At 39.7% G+C, this 16,566-nt stretch overlaps 2 protein-coding genes across 3 annotated transcripts in view; both read left to right on the forward strand.

The window, feature by feature from the left end:
- The window catches only part of PTCH1 (patched 1), a 105,245-nt gene extending 98,774 nt beyond the window's left edge, over nt 1–6,471 (forward strand). For both annotated transcript variants that reach the window (XM_014051655.2, XM_014051654.2), the window contains exons 23-24: nt 1,502–2,033; nt 2,970–6,471. In XM_014051655.2, coding sequence (XP_013907130.2) covers nt 1,502–2,032 — 531 coding nt within the window. In that variant the 3' untranslated portion in view covers nt 2,033; nt 2,970–6,471. The remainder of the gene's footprint in view (nt 1–1,501; nt 2,034–2,969) is intronic.
- A 6,849-nt stretch (nt 6,472–13,320) lies between these two features.
- The window catches only part of FANCC (FA complementation group C), a 60,567-nt gene continuing 57,321 nt past the window's right edge, over nt 13,321–16,566 (forward strand). Inside the window, exon 1 of the mRNA XM_087715112.1 lies at nt 13,321–13,388. The gene's annotated coding sequence lies outside the window, so the exon portion shown is untranslated. The remainder of the gene's footprint in view (nt 13,389–16,566) is intronic.

Below are 16,566 nucleotides of genomic sequence, written 5' to 3' on the forward strand. Positions count from 1 at the left end.
ATCTTCAGAACACAAAAAAGGGGTAATAAATCTATTTTCATCGGTCCTTTAATTGTATTTTTAAAACTCTACTTATTACAAAATTCAACTGAAGTTATGAAAAAAAGATGCTAGAATCTGTCCACTGCTAAATAAATATAGGTGGGTTTAATCTGTATATTTTTTTTCTGACACAGAGATTTGAATAGAGAAGTGAATTGGTATAGTTTGGTTGAGAGAATTTCCAAGTAAGCAGTTGAGTTTTGCCAGGTTCTCTTTCATCAGCATTAAGCAGCCTTTGAATGTAAGCGGGCAGGAACAAAAAGAAAAACATTCTAGCTGGATATAAGTTGACAAAAGTGATGAATATTTATCAAAGTATTTTTTCCAAACCATGTCCAATTCATATTTATCTTTGAACAAGCTAAAGTAGGAGGTAAAAGGAGATTCTTTTCTTCTGCTTCGCTTCCAGTGCTGCTTCCAAGATGAAGAATAGGTACCGTATTTTTTGGAGTATAAGACACACCAAGATTTTGAAGAGGCAAATAAAAAAACCTCCCAAAAATGGGCCCGTTTTTTGTCAAAAAAAGGGCATGCATAGCTTTTAGGAGGCTTATAGAATGCTGCGCGCGGGGGGGGGGGAATTGAGCAAAAAATGACCAATTTTTCACTAATTTCTGCCCTCCCCAGTCCCCAGGAGTACTCTGGAAGCCTCCTAAAGGTTATGCATGGCCATTTTGGTGAAGGGGCGGGGTTTCGGGAGGCAAAAAATGCCTCAGTGTATAAGACGCACTCAGATTTTCAGCCTCTTTTTTGAGGGAAAAAGGTGTGTCATACTCTGAAAAATAGGGTAATTAGAGCTATAAAAAACAAGTAGAGTCAGGGGCATCCATGGTGGTGAGGGGGAAATCAACAGGATCAAAATGGCAGGCATGACTGGGCAATTGAAGGCCCGTCCTGTTTACATGAGAAAGACATACATTAAAAAGTTTGATTGTCTGACTGTGCCAGTCATTTTGATATTGCTGACCCCACCTGTGGATGCCCCTGAGCAGAGGTACACTTCTGGATCAAAAGTGTTTGATTTAAAAAGATGCTGTACTCTCAATGTTTTGAGGTTTTATCAGTTAAATGTGCCATCCCAGTAATATTTTCTACTTGAACTCTATCTCTTGCCAAAAACCAAAAGTGTTTGCTTATGGAATCACACGAGAAAATTTCCATTCCACTTTTTTGCAAAAGGAGAAACTACTTAAATGGATTAACGAGAATACACTTGAATAAGATTGTGGAAAGTGATTTTGTAGATGCAGGCACTGATCTTTTGTTTTGCTGCAATGATGCTCTTTGTTGCTTGTTATGAAGTAAAAGAGCTATAGAGCAACAATAAATGTAGGCTTCTAAGTAACTTAGCTGTGGCAAAGTACATTTAATTAATGCAAAAAAAACTGTTTTATGAACCAGTTAAAAAAAGTTCGGTTCCACATTATTGCTTAAAAGTTTCTCTGCCTTTTTTCCCCAGGTGATCCAACCAGAAGCAAGCTATTATCCATCAAGCCCAAAGCTACAATCTAATCAAGACCGTGGGACCCAACAAACTTGGCATAAAAGCAAGAAATTGAAAAGAGAACCAAGGGAAGGACTTCAACCACCCCCTTACCGGCCACGTAGAGATGCCTTTGAAACTTTTACTAAGGGGCATTCCTGTTCTAGTAACAGGGATTGCTCTGGTCAGAGAACTCGTTCTCAGAACATCAGAAATCCAGCCTTTACTGCCACAGGCTCTTCTGTGCCGCCATGCTGCCAGCCTATCACTACTGTGACTGCTTCAGCTTCAGTTACTGTAGCTGTACATCCTGCTGGGCATAGCCACAATCCTCACGGAGGAAGCTGTCCAGCCTGTGAGAGACACCATGAAGCCGAGCATGGACAATTTGAGGATCCTCATGTGCCATTTAATGTCCGGTGTGAGAAGAGGAACTCTAAAATAGAAATCATAGAACTGCAAGATGTTGAATGTGAAGAAAGGACTCATGGCAAGGGCTCAGATTAAGGTAAAGCTTTCCATCTCCAGTGGGTCGCATTACTCACACCATCAAGCATGCATAATTGCTTTCAGTGCACTTCTTACCCATCTCAGCATTGAGCCATGGTGACGCAATGGTTAGAATGCAGTATTGCAGGTTAATTCAGCTCACGTCCAGGAGTTCGATCCTCACCGACTCAAGGTTGACTCAGCCTTCCATCCTCCCAAGGTTGGTAAAATGAGGATCCAGATTATTGAGGGAAATATGCTGACTCTGTAAACCGCTTAGAGAGCGCTGTAAAGCATGAAGCGGTATGTAAATCTAAGTGCTATTGCTGTAGCCTGCTGTAGCTTTAAGCAATTTCTTATTGTATTAAGGAATTTCTAAAACATAGGGGGACATGCAAATGAGATGGGCAATTAAATTAATTCAATAAATGAAAAGGAGCTTGAGTCTAGACTCAAATTTAAGGGACAATATCTCAGTTTTCTGGGTTCACTTGATAGCAGTCAGGATGATTGTCAATTAAGAAAGAAAAAGCTTTTTGGCTTTACTGATGATTAATTTAGCTAACCCCATTTGAACACGCTGATAAATTAGTTGAAAAGAAGAGAAACAAACCAATATTTTCTATTTCCCTGGAGCCACTGAAGGAAGTTATGGAATATAAGATGACAGTACGATATTGGGGGGGAGGGGATTATAATATCCTATTTTAATAAGGGAACAACTAAACAACAGAGGTGGTTAAATTGCTTTTCTTAGAAATTACTATGTCCACATTAAAGCACTCAGAAAAGTCCAGATCATATTTATAACTTGTGTGTTTTACACACACACACACATAGAGTCTTGTGACTTTTAATTGCAGCCTTGCTGAATGGCTTTAGCTGAGATGATTTATTTATCTTTGCTGAACTTTAAGTGAACAGGGGGGCTCCGTTTTTGTCTTTATTTGTACAGGGAAATAACTGAAGCAAAGAAGAGGCCAAAGATGGGAGACCTCGTCTTTCCAGAAATGCTTGAAGAGAAACTACTTCAAGTTATTTGGGGGAAGGGGCAATGCTGCACCAGGACAAATATTCCCCTTTACTGTAAACTATTGTAAAATTTTGTGAATTATTTCTATAAATATTTAAAAGATGTACACATCTGTAATATACGAGAGGAACTGTGTAAAGTAGTATAATCTGGAGTTGTGTTAAGCTCCTGTTTAACAGAGTGGGGACTGTTGTTTGTGCTCTGTACTTACTGTACGTTGATTTCTATGCCACAATTAAGCTTAAACTAGTCATAAATTTCAGCATCTGTTGCTGCTGCTTAAATATTGTATGATTTACATGTATAATTCTATGCAAATATTGCTAATGTATTAGGATATTTTTGTGTAAAGGTTCATAAATATATATATATATATATATTTGTGTGTGTGTATGAGAGAGAGAATGTGTGGTAAACTATTTTAAAAATTTTCATATCACAGCCCTGTGGTAGTATGAAATACTTCTGTTAACTTTCAAACACGCTATGCGTGATAATTTTTCTTTTCTGTTTTTTTCCTTAATGAGCAGATATGAAGAGCAGTGTGTTTAACGCTGATGACTGAAGTAGGCATAGCTGTGTGGTTTGTGTACTATAACTGTTTTGTGGAGAACAGATTATTGTGAACATCTAACATATGCCCTGCTGAAATGAATGTAGCACTGAAAGTATGTGACTTACCTATAATTCACATATCTAATGAATGGCTCACATGTAAGAGCTTTGGCCAGAAAATTATATGTTGTATAATCCCTTTTGCCTTTAATAACCTACCAGTGCTGGCTAACACTACGAATTTGTACTTTTCAGTTCAACCAGCATTAATGCAAGGTTTCATGGGTGAGCAAATGTTTGTAAGATTGCAATTAGTCAATAATAATTAATTAACAAAATTCCACATTCAGTCTAAACAACTGGCTCTGTGACAAACCACCAGTAATAATATGGAGTTTAACAATTATTAATACCATCACACACAAAAAATAGGAGTGGAATGATTGGGAGGTAGCATTTGTAGGTTCTAGGCTTCTGATGTGTTGTACTTGGCCATGAGCAAACTGCAGAAACTGCCTCTGCTGACTGCACTGTGGCTATATCTCCAGTGAGAATAAAATAGCCTCTTGTCCTGAGATGAGATGAGATGCTGAAAGCTAAATGGTAAAAAGTTTGGTGTGTTTTAGAACTGCACTTCATCATCATGTTCATAGATGGTCATGGCTGCAATATGCAACACAACTGATGAATTTAATCTTTTTTGTTCCAACATTTTATGAAACCCTCAAGTTAGTCAAAAGAACATTTCCATTCAGGTTATCAGATCTGAAAACGTGTCCCTTTTAATAGTGTCTTCTCCAGGCTGGCAACCCTGGTGTTATAGGCCTTTTAATCAGAAAGATACCAGGCTGAGAAATACATCTTAAGTATTGATCATTTAGATGTTTAAATAAAGAACAGTATTTTTCAAATTTGTAATAATGAAAAGTTGCCATATTATACACATCTCAGCAAGAAAGTATTTTATGGCTTTCATGTCTCAGAGTGAAGGGGGGGGGGGGATGAGGTTAATTTTCTCTGCTGTGTCCTGATCTCATGAAAAGAGGAATTCCTGTGTTTCTTCCACACGTTGCATGAGCTGCCCTTACAACATCATCATCCACCATTAAGAGAATTCTCCTTTTCAACAAAACTTTGAGGAGCATGAGAGACAACATGCAAACAGATCTACATATAATTTGAGTTAAAGCAGGATTATATGCACAGTGATAAAATACACTCTGATAGCATTTGAAACAGTTTCTTGCTGGTGCATAGCTCAGCAAATACGCTTCTGAACAAACCTCAGTGAGTGAAAGCTAATGCTTTTATACAATGCATATTAAATTTGAGACTTGTGCTTATCCATCAGCACTCATCAGATATTTGATAAGTTCTGGTGCAATTGATTTTACCAAATTAGCTAAGAGCAGCTATGTCTAAAAAAAACCTCATATATTTAAGCGATTTTGCATCAACCAATATCTAAATTCAGTTTGACTTAACTTTAGTAAGAAGCAGTGTCATACAGACAAACCTTGGTAACTGTATTGCGTGGACCTGATATGATTATTTCCGTAATTAATCTCCCTATTTAGTCACTGTTTAAATAGAGCAATACCTGTCTTTTGCTCAGTTTTTCATTTATCCCTGTTATATATCTGTCATTATAATACATTAACCAGCATGGCCCTTTCAGCTCCAACATTAGAAATACATTGAGGCAAAATGGTTGTGGTTATCTGTCTAATCTGAATTTTCTGAAGAGCAACTGGGTAGCTCATTGTTTCAGTGGTGCGAAAGGCAGGAAATCTCACTCTGTATGGCTATTTGGCAACAGAAGCATCTAAATTATGGTAAAGTTAGATAATTATAAAGAGAAACAATCTTGCAAAGTTGATACCAATTGTAAGCTTATATTCTCTGTCAGGTACTGGTGACTCAGAAGTTATGACAGTTGCTTATTTGCTTTGTGTTATTTTTTAAGAAAGAGGGAGAAAGTGAGCAAGTACAAGAATGTAGTTTTCAGTAGTCCTCACCTTAACTTTCCTCGGTGTGTGTGTTTGTGTGTCAGAGAGATATTTTTGCCTTTTTATTTTGTGAGATTGCCTACTCCTTAGGGCATAGTATAACCATTTTCTCTTGTCACATTGGCAAAAGATTTCAGTGATCAGCTCTTCTATGTTTTTAAATGATAAATTGTTGATATTTATATTTTTGTATCATAAGAATGTTTTCTTACAGTATTTGTCATGCCAGTTTATAACAAACAAAATGCAGGGATTTTATTTCTATTGAAAACACTATTACAGCTATGTTTTTACTTTTTAATTGAAATCTTTATTTGTATAGAATGCTTACTAATGTTAAATAGGAAGAGAGTATATAACATTTACATTAAGAACTCATTCAGTAGGGGTTTTTTTAGAGTGAGAAGTCGAAAGGAAAAAATATTCAGACTGGTTCTCATTGCCTGTTTTTAGCAGGAATGGGTTTGTATTTCAGTTACAAAGATAAAAGTATGCCATATAATTTATTTATATGAAAATTTATTTTTGTAGTGTACATAGTAGTCCTCAATTCTTTTGACAGAATTATATTTTTAAAAGAGTTTATATGTGACAATACCATTATGTTTTGGAACAATACTGAGACATAAAATACAATGCACATTTTTCAAGATATCCCATTTGCAAACAAAATCAAGGTCAACAGTATTAAGGAGAGTGTGGAATATTGCCTGTCATTCTGAACTGTTTTAGGGTTACCATTTTGTGATCTAGTGTGGTTCTCAATTTTAAATCATAAATGAAAATTTGTACAAACTCTCTAAACATTAATGTTCAAACACTGATAGAAATTCTAACATGAATAAAAATATTATAACTTATTGTTTACGTATTTTGTTTGTGGAACATTTATTAAAAATAATGGCTTGCATCTTGTTTGATTCATACAGGCTAACTGAAACAATATTCTGGACAACCTTTTTAAACACAGTAATGACCTTCATTGTTTAACATGAAATGTTTATGGTGGGATTTTAAAGACCTGCATAGAGGCCATCTCAAAGTTGCAACAAATCTTTGGTGTGCAGCCACAGATCTATAATTCTGACAGAGTCTGGACTGAGATTGTTTTGCTGCCTAGACAATAAAGGGAGTTCTTCATTGAATTCTCAAGAACCAGATCTAATGGATTAGCAGTGTTAATCGGTTATAGCAAGCAATAGTCTTGTGGTATCTTGAAGCAGGGTGGGCAAACTTTCAGGACCAAGAACTGAACCTAAGATTTTGAAGAGGCTAAGGACAACATCTGATGTGTGAGTAGAACAGGATTTGGGGTAACTTTGAAGGTTTTGTTTGCTTTTTAACTATGAAATACATACATAACAGCTTACAGTTTTTTTCATCTGTTCCACATTTCAAAATGGGAAGCAATTATCCTGTCAATTTTCAGTCCATCAATGTCTGCAAAAGGGATTTCAACTTGCCCACCCCTACATTAAAACAGATATGTCCAATGATAATCCATCACTGGCAATTTCATTTGTTCAAGTTGATTTTATCCCACATCTGTCAAAGCACAGTGCATGAAAGTGTGTATTAGGTGTAAACATTTATGCCTTCAATATAAGACAGGGATGAATCCTCAACAGAATGCCCATGGGAATCTCTCTGTGTCTTCTTGGCTCCCTGCACATCACCTTTGGGGTTTGGACAACTTCAATAAGCATTCTACAAATTGACATATTGAAACACACACACACACACACACACACACACACACCCCTCCACAAAAATACAAAATGAGAAGGGACACAACAAATTAGGTTATCAACAAGTTTACAAGTAGTATGAAGAAAATCATGGGAATGATCTGGTAGAAGCAAAGACAGGAACACTAGATTTATGGTTATCTGTAACACATTTTCCCCGTCATGGATGCAGCTTCCGTAGATTGGATTGCTCAAAGTTCACTCAGCATTAATTTGGAAACCACTTTTCCCATTTATATTTCATATCTTTTACACTATTCAGTATTACTCTTTGGTCTCTGTTAAACCTACCTAGGGAACGACATTTCTTTAAGACTAAACTAAACATGTAGCTAAATCCTTTGACATAAGTGGCCGCTTCAGAGTGGTCCTCATTGAGAGTCTAAGGTGCCCTAATTGTACAACGAGATGTGCACTCAGCTGCAATACAAGTAAATAATACTTTAGAGGAGAATCTGAAATAGAGGCTGATTATAATTGAATTATCACATTCATGCCATACTTTAATTGCTTTTAATAACTAGCATAAGTAATAACAATAAAAGGCCTATAATATAAAGAGTAAAGTCCTGGTCTAAATAGAGTTAGTAGAACAGTGTGTGTGCCAAGAACTGTAGCACAAGTGGCTTTGTAATACTTTCCCCATTCTAAATTTTCACAGTTGAGTCCAGTCCACAAAAGCTCTGGGGAGGTCCATGTATACTCTGTTTATAAAAGTTGAAAGGTTAACAGCATTGTTAACACTGATTAAATATTGGGGGGGGGGGGGAAATGTTCATGTTTACAGCAATAGCAAGAAAAAAAGGAAAATTATTGCAAGGAAATCTTAATTTTATAGACTTCAATATAGTGGACCTTCTGAGCAGCAATTTCACAGTCTGAGGCAGGGCTGTCAAACTCCCAGCCCATAGGCTGGATGCGTCACATGCTGGCTACACCCACACATGGTTCAGTGAAGGGTGGGAGGGAAGCCCCAATACTTCACATGATGCTGCCATGATGACATGAGTTTGACACCCCTGGTCTGAGGTATTTCATATCAATCTGTAACGATATATAATTATACCAATGACACAAATGGTGCCATTGCATCATTTGTATGACATTATCCCACAAATGATATAAACTGCCATAATTATAAATTCCTGTATTTAACGTGACATAAAGAATAAACCCTCAACTGGTGTATCAAAAGGAGATTACGCTGTAATTAACTAATTTTTTCTCTCTTTTGGTCTGCTTTTGGGGGCCTATTTTTTCTAAATTAAGAAAATTATATATTTAAGGGCACATTTGCTCTGCAAGAAAGTTGCCAAAATTGATATCACAAACTAAAATTAAGAACTGAACCATTTGTCTTAGGAGACATCAGGAAGCAAATAAATATGTTTGTTGGTGAGTGTCGCGGTAATTAAGAAGTTGTATTTTAAGCTTTTACTTGTTTTATTTTCATTTTTTACTTACATTCTGAATCTTTTTCTAATTTAAATCATCTCTCCTACTGTATAGTTTGGCCAGTGGTGGGTTTCAAAATTTTTTAGAACCTCTTCTGTAGGTGTTTTGTGGGAGTGGCTATGTGACTGAGTGGGAGTGGCTTGGGAGTCATGTGACTGATTGGGCGTGGCCAGCTTATAAAATGTGGTGAAATTCACTTAACAACATTCTTGCTTAGCAACCAAAATGTTGGCTCAGAAAGTCTGGCATTTGAAGTGTGCAAGTCTTAAAGCTATCGAGTTACAAGATCCTTGCACCTGTAACCCTTTAGAAAAAAAACCCCAGGGATGTTCAAACTTGACAGCTTTAAGACTTGTGGACTTCAACTCCCAGAATTCCTCCTCCAGTCATGTTGGCTCAGGAACTCTGGCATTGAAGTGTGCAAGTCTTAAAGCTGTCAAGGTACAAGACCCTTGCACCCCCTAACCCTTTAGAAAAAAAACCCAGGGATGTTCAAACTTGACAGTTTTAAGACTTTAAGGTTTAGATAGGACTCTTAGAGGCGGGCGGGGCGATTGGTGAGCCAGCCAATCAGTGAGCGGCAGGCGAGGCAAACATGGTGCAGACGGGCCAGGGGAGGGAGCTGGAACTGGTTCTAAATGGCACAGTAGATTTGTGGAACCTCTTCTATAGAAGAGGTTAGAACTGGCAGGACCCCACCCCTGAGTTTGGCCAAAGTTACAATCAATCTGAAATGACCAAGAATTTAGATAGCTTCTTAATATGAAGATTGAGGAAAGCACAATATCCTTTTTTAAGTGCTAGATTCATTGATTTATCAACAGTATTCCTTTTACTGTCAAAAGGGAATTTTTATCCTATGTTTGTAATATTATAGCAATGGAATTTGAAAAAATGGGAACAAGCCATTTAGAGCCAGCCAGAGTTTTAAACTAGGTGTTTTGTCAAGGCAAAAATGAACTAAACGAAAATAACTTTCCCCAAAAGCCAAATTTGTTACCTGCTGTAAAAATGTCTACTAGTTTCTGGTCCATTCCACTTACAATATTAAATAGATATTGAAAGGCAACATGAATCTCTATTGTTTTGTCACAAAGGAAATTAAAACCTGCAGTGCAGCTGATAGACGTCTCACTGCTTCATTAAGTGGAGAACATTTAAGTCTAATTTGACAGGAGGAAAAAAATTAATCTTCCTTGCAAACTGCTACATCAGAAAAATAATAGAAAAATGGAATTAAAAAGTTGTACACACTGCTGCACTGGAATTAATATCTTATTTTCTCACTTGATCTATGATGAATCATTCATTCCCCACAACAGTAACATCAATTTTACATTTTACAACCTGAGTTATGCAATGAATTATTTAAAAATATTTTTTTATAATTCTGATGGAACCACAACCAATACTTGACTGCCAAATTAATAATTTGTGATGATTATCTCCAAGTATTAAGGCTTCTCTGAGCATTGAACATCCATAGAGGATATCTTGAAGTTGGAGAAATTGCCACACAGGATATTAACGTATTGACATTGTCAGTCCAGAACAGTGGCCTCTTTATTGGTGTGTCACATGCACAAACATATACCCAAGCAAAAGAAACAATTTTGTGCCTCATCTAGGTCACTCTGACCAGTGGTATTCAGCAGTAACATTGAGGCCGGGCCTGAGTTCCACCCTATTTCCACTGCTTCCACTCAACAAGGCTGCCTTGCACTGTTCACCAAGGTATGCGAGCCTTGAGAATGCTACATTTGCCTCTATGGTCCAGTATTCCCTAGAATCTACTGAGCGCTAGTCACCTTCAGCACCTTCTTCTGTTAACAGGCTCTCGCAGCTTAATGGAGGCTGTTTCAAGACACACAAAGACCTTATTTCCTGAAGCAATTTCAGAGAATGGTCTTGTGCAGCCTCTGCAAACCACATGAAACACGCTCCATTCTCATGTGATTTTTGGAGGTTCTGGTGGCCTCACAGAAGCACTTTATGATGCACTTCAATTCCTAGAATTTCCCAGCAGCACATTGGGAGTTGAAGTCCACCTATTTTAAAGTTGCCAAGTTTGAAATAAAGCGAGCTAAACTATGTCTAGGAAACCCCACCTCACTACTGCAGGAAAAAAGCAGCATTTTTTTTACAGCATTGCATTGGTTAACAATGACTGGTGCAGTGACATAGAGAATGAACTCTCGCCTCACAATCAGGAGGCTGTGAGTTCAATCCTAAGTAGCGGCAGATATTTCTCTCTCTGGGCACAATGAGTTATTATCTGCTGCGAGCTCTGCACTGGGGACAGAAAGGGCATCTGGCCAGTACATACTCAGCTCCATTCAGTTGCCTATTCTAGAAGTTTATTAAAAGACAAAAAAACAACAACCCTGCATTGGTTAACAGTAGACTTCAAGACCCAATTCAAAGTGTTGATTATCGCTTACAAAACACTATAAATTGAAGCTCTGGGATACACCAGACATAACTTTTACAAAAGCACACTTGCCCATCTGGTCTAAATATTTCTAGTGGCCCTGCTACATATGGTCTCTTGTAGAATGTGGTGGCTCAGTGGCTAAGATGCTGAGTTTGTCGATCAGAAAAGTCAGCAGTTTGGCTGTTCGAATCCCTAGCACAGCGTAATAAGTGAGCTCCCGTTACTTTTCCCAGCTTCTGCTAACCTAGCAGCTTGAAAGCATGTAAAAAATGTAAGTAGAAAAATAGAGACCACCTTTAGTGGGAAGGTAACAGCGTTCTGTGCGCCTTCGGCGTTTAGTCATGCCGGCCACGTGACCATGGAGACTTCTTCGGACAGCGCTGGCTCTTCGGCCTGAAAAGGAGATGAGCACCGCCCCCTAGAGTTGGGAACGACTAGTACATATGTGCGAGGTGAACCTTTACCTTTATAAAGCGGGCAGTTTTTTGCAACATCTCTCCATGCTTCCTTTGGGTTTACATTATATTGTAATGTAAACAATATAATATAATGTAATGTGTCTGTCTCCTTGCACTTAAGGTGCTAACATTATAGCATCCTTGTTGCTTTGTGTCTTTGGCCAAACTGCTTGCGGATTGTCATCTTGGATGTGTATGATTAGTTTTATGGTTAGATTGTCAGTCAGATTCATACTTGTCAACAGACATGATCTATTCATTGACAGTCACCCAGGGTCACTTGGATAGAGAAAGCCCGCTGTCTAAATTTGATAAACAAACAAATGCTTTCAAATTTGTTTGTCTGTCTGATAAAAAGGACCTAATTTAAAATCTAATCTGTTCATGAGCCATGGCATTGCAACAGACATTTTCTTTGCATATCAGACATTAATACAATCGAATGACTCCAGAGATATTTCACGAGAAGAGTCCTCCACGCCTCTGCTCGCAACTGAATACCTTATGCCACCATACTTGAAATTTTGGGCTTAGACAACTTAGAACTTCACCATCTTCAATCTGACCTAAACGTAGTACATAAAATTATATGCTACAATGTCCTCCCTGTCAATAAATACTTCAGCTTTAATCACAACAACACACCATCACACAATAGATACAAACTTAAGGTAAACTGCTCCAAACTTGATTGCAGAATATACGATTTCAGTAACAGAGTGGTCAATGCCTGGAATATCCTACTTGACACTGTGGTTTCTTCCCCAAACCCCCAAAACTTTAACCTTAGACAATCTACTGTCGATCTCACTCCATTCCTAAGAGGTTTTTAAGGGGCATACATAAGCGCACCAATATGCCTATCGTCCCTGTCCTGTGGTGGGTTGCAAGTGATACGCCCCGGTACAGGTGTACCGGAGCCTGCCCAGAGCACCGGATACCGTTCCGTTATTGTGCTCCGGAGCCCACCCGAGTTCCTTACTTGCCTTTTAAGGCTTCCGCGCACGCGCATAAAGCACCTGCGTGACACTCGGCAGAGCAGCTGGAGCATCACAGAGGCTTGCGGAGGTGCTAAGACGCATGCACGCACTGTGCACATGTGCGTGTGCTGCGTGCATCCATGTGGACACCGCCGGGCCTTTTCCAACCAGTACGGTTGGAATGGGATCCGGAACCCACCACTGTAATATTCCCTTGTATTCATATTCGTTTCATGTATTCCTAATCGTGTTTATACTTATATCTGTTGTCTAATTCATGCTTGACGAAAATATTTTTTTTTAAAACCAGCAGGGTGGGGAGAATGGAAAAGTAAGCAAAAGAGTTAAAAGGAGAACGTTCTGTATTGCAGCCACGAGCTTCGCTACTCATGATTGTATTAAGAGTCTATTTTCAGCAATCGTTAGCCTAGAATTTCAGGCTGACATTCTACCTCCAAACGATGACTTTCCCATCCTTTAGTCAGCCTCCCCTCCCACCTAGTCTCGGAAGGGCTCAAGGGGTTAAAAGGCCGCGCACGGCGAGGAAATCCCACCTTCTGCGCCTTAGATTGGCTCCAGGAAGCCACCGGGAGGAGCAACATCCTCACCCAGCGGCCATTGGCCGCACAGGCTGCCGTTCGCGGCCTCTCCGAATCTCCCCCCTCAAGGAAGGTTTGAAAGTTGGGCGGGTGGCAACCCTCGGTGAGTTGCGGGCGAGCGGGAGCGACTTGGCAGGGGCAGCAATAAAGTGACTGCGGAGCGCTTGGGTTAAGATCTCGGTTGAGGCAAAAGCCTTCATGGAAATAACGAAAGGACGACAAAAAGGCAGCAGCGGTGAAGTCTGCCACGGGCGATTCAGAAGGGGGGGGGGGAACCCCACTTTGTTTAACGGGGACGAAACGCGCGCGTGGAGCTGCGCTTTGCATGTCCTTGCGTTTCGGCAAACGGTCCTTGGATTGTGACATCCATGCGTTTTCTGACTGGTTCGAGTAAATATTGATCGCCCGCAATGTGATTGGCGTGAGCTCAATTGATTGAATAGCTTTCGGCTTCCAGCGACTGCGTGGATCCCCCCGCCCCCGGGAACATGTGCTCAACGCCCTCCTGAGCGGAATTCCCATTAGTAACCCCGATTGCCCCCCTACCGCGGAATCCTGGTAGCAATTCATTCAGAAGACTTCCCTCTTCCTCCCCCTCTAGAATTCGCATTTTTCCTCCTCTAGATTTCCCTTCCCGTTGCGTTTCTCCTCTCCTACCGGGGGGCGGGGTAACTTATTCCACGCAGACTCATGATGCAAAGATTTCCACGCCGGCCTGTCCCTGCATTCTCCAGGCGCTAGACCCGAGCGTCAGCGAGCCTCCGAAAAATAAGGAGCCCGTGAAAGGACTTCCAGCCTTGTGTTTTTTCCCCACCTGGGAGGATGGGAACTGGGCTTGCATAAGAAGGGATGGAGAGGAGGGTAGTTGTGATAGCGCGCTTCCCTTAAGAGGAATGGCGGGAAAACTCTTTTGAGAAAAAAGATAGTGGCACATTAATGGCTAAGATGAAGGATGTAGGAAAGGTCATAATTTGCCGGGCTGCTTAGACTTCCATCACCCTCCCCGGCCCCTCAAGTCCGCGTGCCCGCGACTTCCTCCAGTGCAGGACTTAGAAAGGAGTTTTGCGCCTCTCGCGCAGGCGCTATCGGAATGGTAGCGCGCGGGAAAGAAATGCTGCGGATGGTGCTTTCCCGCCACTGGGCGGAATGAAGCGCGCTTCGCTTCCAGAAAAGAGCCTCGTACAAAGGCCTCGTAGCGTCTTTACAGCGTCATCCTGCTCATGCTCCCTGCCCGGCTGTTCATTTTTGGTACCGCGATGGTTGGAAAGGCCGGCTGAGGTGGAACTCGGCGTCCTCTGCTAAAAGAAATGCTTCATTTTTAGGAAGATGTTGGATAACCATTTGTCTGAAGTGGTGTAGGGTTTCCTGCTTAAGCAGGGGGTTGGACTAGAAGATCTCCGAGGTCCCTTCCAACTCTATTCTGTTTTGTATGTCTTCATGCTGTGGCCTAGAGGTGGAGCTCTTGCCTCACAATCATGAGGTTGTCAGTTCAATCCTAGGTAGAGGCAGATGTAGGGTCTCCTGCTTGGGCAGGGGGTTGGATTAGATGACCTGCAAGATCCGTTCCAACTCTGTTAATATAAAGCTGAATACAGGCAGTTTTGACTTATAATAGTTCGCTTAGTAACCATTTGAAGTTACGATGACACTGAAAAGGGTGATTTAATGGCCATTTTTTCACCCTTATGACCGTTAGAGCATGCCCCTGGTCCTGTGATTTACATTGGGATGTTGAGACCTGACAAGCAAGGTCGATGGAGAAACCTAATTCAATTAACAACCATGTTACAATTTAAGTACAGTGATTCACTTAAAGGTGGCTAGAAAAGTTGTAAAATGGGGCAAAACTCAACAAATTTCTCCCTTAACAACATAAATTTTGCGCTCAATTGTGGCCGTAGGTTGAGGACTACCTGTATCTAAGACCAGAGGGAAATGCTAGTGTTCCCCTTCCTGAAATCTTGATGGGTGTGCGTGTCAAAAAACTCAAAGGCAGATGCAATTTATGATCACAGTTTTGTTTCTTTTTTATATCTTACAATCGCAGTGGCAATCTTAATACTTCTGGCACCCCGCTTGTGAGCAATTTTGTGTCGTAATTCCAACACATACACTAGGTTCTCCATTGATTTCTCTTTGCCTGGATCTTTTGAGTTGAATTGAATGGTTCAGTTTTGCTGCCTTTTGGATTGCCTCACTGGGGTAGTATTAGGGGATATTATGGGTAATTAAAAATGTCCTTTCCCTCAAGCCCCCATCCTCCAGCTCTTCTATTGCTAGCTCTTTGTGCCAAATAAATATGAGAGAGGAGGAGGATGTAGGAGGAAGCAGAAACCTTACATTTTTGTTGTGAAAATTGTTGCTGAACCACCAATGTACCACTCCTGGCAAATATCACATGGAAGAATTGTTTAGTATCATTGTGAGACCCCACATCTAGATACTGACCATATGCTGTTTAGCATCAGCAAATATGATTTAATATCTTAAATTTTAACTGTGCCTTGAATATAATAGAATAAGAGATACAAGAGAATTTTATAAAGATTTTAAAAACCTTTATGTATCATATTCTTTATTAATACCTTCCCATTCCTGCATTAAATCAGGAAACTGACCCCAAAGTCTGTCCTTAGTCAGTTTGATGGATGATTTTTATTGACTTGGTTAAACTTTTTTGGATGGACAGAAATTGTTTATACATGCTGTTGCATTTTGGCTAGAAGTGGCTGTATATAATTGTAATCTTAGCATTATAAGCCACTTGTAATTGTGTGGCATACACAATTGTAAGACTAATTGAATAAATGAATGGGATTTTTCTGGCGGAAGAACAGCACATCCCATATTGTAGTAACTTTATTCACAATAATATATAGCAGCAAATTGCTCAGCTTTGGAACCACTGTAAAAGAACTACTGTATGGGGAGGAGACAATGACGTTTCCCCGCTCATCCCGCCTTTGATACAAGCACACATCATATTAAATCAGATTGCTTACTATTAAATATTATATTTCTTAGCATTCTCTTACCTAATTGTGCAAGCTGAAGCTTCTAAGTAGGTTGCAAATCAGATATATGTGTAATAACATCCACTTGCTTCCATTGTTCAGCAGCTGCTATTTTATGTTTGTGCTAATACTGTATATAATCCTCATGATTAATAACTATTTATGATTGTAGCTTCCCTATACACTGTACAGTACAAGACTCTGAACCAAGTTGACTTGGTTTGTTGCAAAGAGAAAAAAGGCCTGAATAAATGGGGCATTTTTTTT

Source organism: Thamnophis sirtalis, unplaced genomic scaffold, assembly GCF_051295495.1.
Source record: "Thamnophis sirtalis isolate CommonGarterSnake01/CBP01778 unplaced genomic scaffold, rThaSir2_p1.2 scaffold_5, whole genome shotgun sequence".
NCBI classification, from domain to species: domain Eukaryota; kingdom Metazoa; phylum Chordata; class Lepidosauria; order Squamata; family Natricidae; genus Thamnophis; species Thamnophis sirtalis.